Here is a 6,498-nt window from a genome sequence, read left to right as displayed (position 1 = left end):
AGCCAGAGGGGAAAACTCATAAACCAATGGGCATTGATTAGACTAGGTGAATTATCTTTCCTAAAGAGAGGGAAGGGCATAATTTAACCCTAGAACTGTAGAAGAAATGTAGCTTTGATCCCACCAACAAAGTTTAAAGACTAGTTTCAATGGATCAACATGTTTCCAGGTAACCTGGTTATTTTATCATAGAAAAATACTTGGTGTTACATGACAAACTTTTTAAAAATTGAAAAAGGATGAAATAAAATTTCAAAGAACTATTTTTGAACATGTGCTATTGTTATCATCACAGCTTAAAAAAAAAAAAAAAAGAATCAGTTGCCTGCACACCTAAATCTTACATACACCAATTAGAAGATATAATAGAAAAAGTCCATTAACAATACTATCTAAAACTAAGACTGACAAGCAACATATAAACCAACAGGCTATAACTTTAATACAATCTCAAAAGTAGATTTAATAAATGGAAAAATACTATATGCTAATAAATACAGTATCATAAAAAATATCAGTTCTCACATTCATGATACAGATATAAGACAAACCGTATTTGAATACCAAACGCATCTTTTTTATTTAGTTTTCTTTTCCTGGAACTAGACAAGTTGATTCTAAAGTACACATGGAAAAAGTAACAAGCAAGAATAGCCAAGAGACTCCTGGGAGAAAAGAGAAACAGTAGAGGAGTCTTAATCTCTGAGAAATTAAAACATACTACACAACCTTTATATTCAAGATAGCATTATAGCATTTAAAAAGACAGAGAGATCAAGAAAGCAAGATACAGTGAAGTAAGAAAAATCTAGAATTAGAATTAAATGCATATAAAATTTAGTCTATAGTAAAAATAGTAAACAAATGGTGGGAAGTTGACAAATCGCTAAGGAAATGATGGACATTTAAATAAATGTACTTAGGGCAACTGAAGAACTATTTGGAGAATAAAATATAAAATTGGATCAATACCTCAGACCATCACTTGTTTGAAAAAGAAAATGTTTTTTAAAATGATAGCCCTGAAAGAATACAGGTGTATTACTTTGTAAACAAAGTGCACAGAAATCTAATTATGAAAACAAATCCAGAAGCAATAAATGAAAGAGTTATAAAGTCCACTTTGTGAAATCAAAACACTTCTGTTTAAAATCATAATCAAAGTCAACAGGCAAACAACAAATTGTAAGGAAATCACACACACACACACACACACACGTATATACGTATACTTTCAAAAATTGAAACCAAAGCTTTCCCTGCTGGTAGTGCTCTCGCAAACATGGTGAACATGCCTAAAATCCACCAAACTTTCTGTAGGAAGTGTGGCAAGCATCAACCCCACAAAGTAACACAGTACAAGAAGGGCAAGGATTCTTTGTATGCGCAGGAAAAGCAGCATTATGACAGGAAGCAGAGTGGCTATGGTGGGCAGACTAAGCCAATTTTCTGCAAAAAGGCTAAAACTGCAAAGAAGATTGTGCTGAGGCTTGAATGTGTTGAGCCCAACTGCAGATCTAAGAGAATGCTGGCTATTAAGAGCTACAAGCATTTTGAACTGGGAGGAGATAAAAAGAGAAAGGGTCAAGTGATCCAGTTCTAAGCTTCATATTTTGTTTTATTGTGACAATAAAACCTTGAGGATATGTTCACTTAAAAAAAACAACCAGAAACAAAAAAACAAAAATTGAAATCAAAACTGAGAGAAAATTGCCAAAGATATGGACAGTTTACAAAAGAGGAAATTGAAATGACTCTTAGGAAGATGAAAATACATTCAATCTCACTAAGAATAAATTAAAGCAAAAGATACATTATTTCTCACCTATATGATTGGCAAAACTCCAAAGCTTGACAATGTACCCTGTTAATGAGACTGGAAAACACAGAAGATGTCAGATGATCACTTCTGGGATTGTAAAATAGCATGACTTCTGAAGAGGGTAATTTGGCCATTTCAAACAACATTAAAGATACACTTATTAGTTGATCTTCCTGGACTGTAATCTGAAAACATCCCATCTAATAAAGAGAGAATATGTTAATTGACCCTCACACCATCACAAAGATGGTGGCACCCACAGCCAATAAGGAGGGAATATGCTAATTGAGTGCCCCGCCCTCAAAGATGGTGGTGCCCACAGCCAATAAGGAGGGAATATGCTAATTGACTGCCACACCCTCAAAGATGGCAGCTCCCACAGCCACAAGATGGCGGTGCCCAGTCCCCTCAGCCCCGCCGCAGTGGCATGCATGTAGCCACTCCGCACACCTGCCTCTAGAGTCCCCCAGTCCCCTCAGCCCCCCAGCTGCCCAGGGCTGCCCGAGGTTCAGGTAACCAGGGCTGACTGAGGCTTGCGCTGTCAGCAGTGGCAGCAGTAGAGGTGTGATGGGGCGTCACCTTCTCCTGATTGCCAGGTTGCCTCCTGCCCCTGAGGGCTCCCGGACTGTGAGAGGGGGCAGGCCAGGCTGAGGGACTTTCCCTCCAGTGCATGAATTTCCATGCACTGGGCCTCTAATATATTTATAATTATGAGATAATATATGCATGCATTTACTTACAAAAACATTACTTATTACATCAATGGATAAGAGAATCAACTATGACAATTGGCCTAAAAGCCAGGCGGCTAAAATCATGGAAGATCACTCACCTGTCCTGTTGAATGAAGCACAGAACAAATGGAGAACTAGACAGGCTTGCAGTCCCTGATTCTAAGTCCCAAATCCCAGGCCTGTCTGCCCTGATATAAAAGGAATAGCAATTATATTAGTGGATTCTTCCATACAGTTCCAGATGACTCAATTACACAGTTACCTTCTTGCCGGAGCCTGCCGGCATCAGTCGAACAGTACCTGAAAGGGGGGGAGAGGATGAGAAAAGACAGACAGAAAACAGAATGGGGTCGGGAGGACTGTAGCACTTCCCGCTTACAGTTCCGAGTTTATTTTTCACCATACTTTTATACAGGGTCAGTTACATTCCATACAATACATCATTCCTGTTATGTGGTAAACATAATTATACCCCTTTGTTATAGGTTTCCTACTTACCTTTACACAAAGCTCCTTATCTTGGCTAAGATTCCAACGGCTATACCTATACATACACCTCTGATGCCACCTAAGTTCCTTTCCATAAGATAATCTAGCCATGCTTCTTGCTAAAGGATAATTACGCTTATAAATCAACTGTGTATGAAGGTTAACTAAGCTCTAGGGGGCAGAATGTGTGATTAATAAACTATTGTGCTTAAGGGTCTCTAAGCCTAAGGGGGAAGGATGCATGACTAACCTTGGGAACAGGCAGGCCACTTTGTGAAACCTGCCCTCTCAGGACTTTGTCAACTGAGGTCGCTCCTGACACCTTCTTAAAAATGCAGGCAAATTGGTACCTGACTTTTTCCTTCCTTCATGATCCTCCTCTTTTCATTCCTACATTTCACTATGTAGAAGGCTGACACTTTCTGCCTCTTCTAAGTGTGTCTGGACGATCCCTCATATTACATTGTATTTCCTAAAATGGTATTAAGTCTCCCCTGTTCTAGGTGGAATGGCCTCAACTTCTGGGAAGGAGTGAGGTGGAGATGTAGAATTTTCCATATTAATTTAATATTTCCAAAATGTTACTTGCATCGCACTCACTTTGAGAAACACTGTAGCAAGTAGTACAACTTTCCCAGAGAGGAGCAGAGGACTGCCTGTATCCAGAGGAAGAATGGCAAGGCCAAAAGGACAGGTAGGGCCTATTGTTTGCTTTTTCTGTTTCCCAGAAGGAGTAATCAGTCCATGATTGCTAAGGTAATGATCTATTTCTTGTAACTACTATAGAAGTTACCATGGTAACTTTTACCGCAGAATAACTGAGCTGTTATCTGAAAAACTTTGTTTTCTATAAATGTGGAAAAGACCAGGATTTGCAATTTCATCTAAATATTCTTTAATATTTGTGACTTTGAAATGAAGAGGATATCAGAAATTGTGTTTTATTCAATAACTAGAGGCCTGGTGCACGAAATTCTTGCAGGGGGGGAGGGTGTCCCTTCAGCCCAGCCTGCACCCTCTCCAATCCGGGACCCCTTGGGGGATGTCTGAAACCTGCAGTTGGATATCCCTCTCACAATCCAGGACCGCTGATTCCTAACTGCTCACCTGACTGCCTGCCTGATCATCCCTAACTGCCCCCCGCTGCCAACCTGATCACCCCTAACTGCCTCTGCCTGCTAGCCTGATCACCCCTAACTGCCCCCTGCTGGCCTGGTCGCCCCCAACTGCCCCCCTGCTGGTCTGGTCACCCTAACTCCCCCCCACCGGCCTGGTTGCCCCTTAGTGCCCCCTCCTGCCAGCCTGGTTGCTCCCAACTGCCCCCCTCTGCTGGCCTGGTCACCCCCAACTGCCTCCCCTGCCAGCCTGGTCACCCCCAACTGCCACCCACCCCCTGCTAGCCTGGTTGCCCCTCACTGCCCCCCCTGACAGCCTGGTCGCCCCCAACTACCCCCCTGCCAGCCTGGTCACCCCCAACGGCCTCCTGCCAGCCTTGTCACCCCACGCAGACTGCTGTTCAGTTGTTACTGTGAGGGCTTCATGACCAATTTGCATATTACCCTTTTATTAGTATAGATATTAGCAGATATACTTTCATGATCATAATCCTTATCATATGAGAAAAAAACATAGTTCAGTACACTGAAGTTAGTACATTGTACTGTTAGCAGAATAGAGAGCCCAGAAATAAATCTCTATGATAAATTAATATTTGACCAAAGAACAAGTGCATACAATGGGGTAAAGACAGCCCCTTTAATAAATGGTGTTGGGAAAATTGGACAGATACATGTACAAAAAGGAAACTAAACCACCAATTTACACTATACACAGGATTAAACTCAAAGTGGATTATAGACTTACATGGAAGTCGTGAAATCATAAATATCCCGGATGAAAATATAAGCAGTAAAATCTCAGACATTTCTTATAGCAAAATTTTTGCAGATATATATCCTAGGGCTAGGCACAGGAGGTAACCTACTGATGATTCTCATCATTGATGTTTCTATCTCTCTCTCCCACCCTTCTTCTCTGAAATAAATAAAAATACATTTAAAAAAATTCAAAAGTGCTTCAACCTCTCTTCATTATATATATATATATATATATATATATATATATATATATATATATATATATATATATATATTAGTTCTCTTTTTTTAAAAAGCCTATCAAATATAAAGCAAATATAATAGTCCAAATGGATTTTGACTGTCAAAATTATGAAAAGGGATAAGCTATGGCGAGACAAAATGACAATAAGATATAAGGAGGAAGCCAAAGATTATGCTTTCTCTTGTGCGTTCATATTATAAAATGTTGCACAGACAAACCCAGCTAAGATGGTATTCTTACCTGGCTTGTCTCTGGGAATGCCAGCATCTTGACTGGCATTGTCAAGTAGACTCGATAGTGAATATCTACAACTGATAGAAAGGTAAATTTACACTCTGGAGTTTTTTCAAGGCAGCACAAACAATTGAGCAAGTGCTACTTACCAATGGTCAGTTTGGGTTAATAATCTTATCCACTGAAAAGACTATACTCTTTTTCTCTGGCAATTTTTAAGGTTTTCTTACCACTTTAAGTTTTCATCAGATTGACTAATAAGTGCCTATATGTATGTGTGTGTGTGTGTGTGTATTTGTAATTACCCTGCTTAGTGTTCATAGTGCCTAATCTGTGACTAATATGTTTTTATCAGTTTTATACACACCTCAGCCATTACCTCTTTAAATCTTCAAAACATTGTTTTTACTTCACTTTCTCTTTCTCCTTCTGGGCCTCCAAATACATGTATGTAATAACTTTTCATCATATGCTATTTATTACTTACACATTTCTTTCTTTCTGCATCTTTCATCTTTTTCTTTTTTTTCCAGACTGTAGCTAGTGGGATATTTTGTTCTGACCTTCCTTCCAGGTCACTAGTTCTCTCTCTAGCCATATTTAGTCTTGTTGAAACCTGTATACCAATCTACAATTTCCATTTGATTTATTTTTGTTATGGCTTTAGCTATTTGCTCTCTCTTAACCACTTCCTTATATTAGGCATATTTATCTTAATGCTCGTATCTCAGGGACCTTGAGTGACTAGTTATATATTATTTTTCTTGGATCTTAGAAACACTGTGTTGCCTAAAGTTAACTGAGACACACACTATCTCCTATGCTGGCTATAACATATCAAAAATTATGGATCTAGTTTAAAGATTATGATAATGTCATCTTCTGTGAGAGAATTTATATTTGTTTCTGGAAGGTAGTAATTCCAAGTCATTTTATTACAATCAGGGGTTAAAACAATTAAAAATTGGGCTTTAGCGCAGCTGGTATGGCTCAATGGTTGAGCATCAACCCATGAACCAGGGGGTCACGGTTCAATTCCCACTCAATCCTCAGTAGGGGCTGTGCAGGAGGCAGCTGGTCAAGATGATTTTCTTATTA

The 6,498-nt window shown here is 39.3% G+C and overlaps 1 protein-coding gene across 1 annotated transcript; it reads left to right on the top strand.

Moving 5' to 3' along the window:
- Positions 1-1,282: 1,282 nt before the first annotated feature.
- LOC308253531 (large ribosomal subunit protein eL42-like) lies at positions 1,283-1,603 on the top strand (the record flags this gene model as incomplete). Its single annotated transcript, XM_080679115.1, has 1 exon — positions 1,283-1,603. The coding sequence occupies one exon, from the start codon at positions 1,283-1,285 to the stop codon at positions 1,601-1,603; it is 321 nt and encodes a 106-aa protein (XP_080535241.1).
- Between the last annotated feature and the right edge of the window lie 4,895 nt (positions 1,604-6,498).

This window comes from Plecotus auritus (genome assembly GCF_963455305.1).
Source record: "Plecotus auritus genome assembly, chromosome: 7".
Taxonomy (NCBI): domain Eukaryota; kingdom Metazoa; phylum Chordata; class Mammalia; order Chiroptera; family Vespertilionidae; genus Plecotus; species Plecotus auritus.
This window is presented reverse-complemented; position numbering and strand designations above follow the sequence as displayed.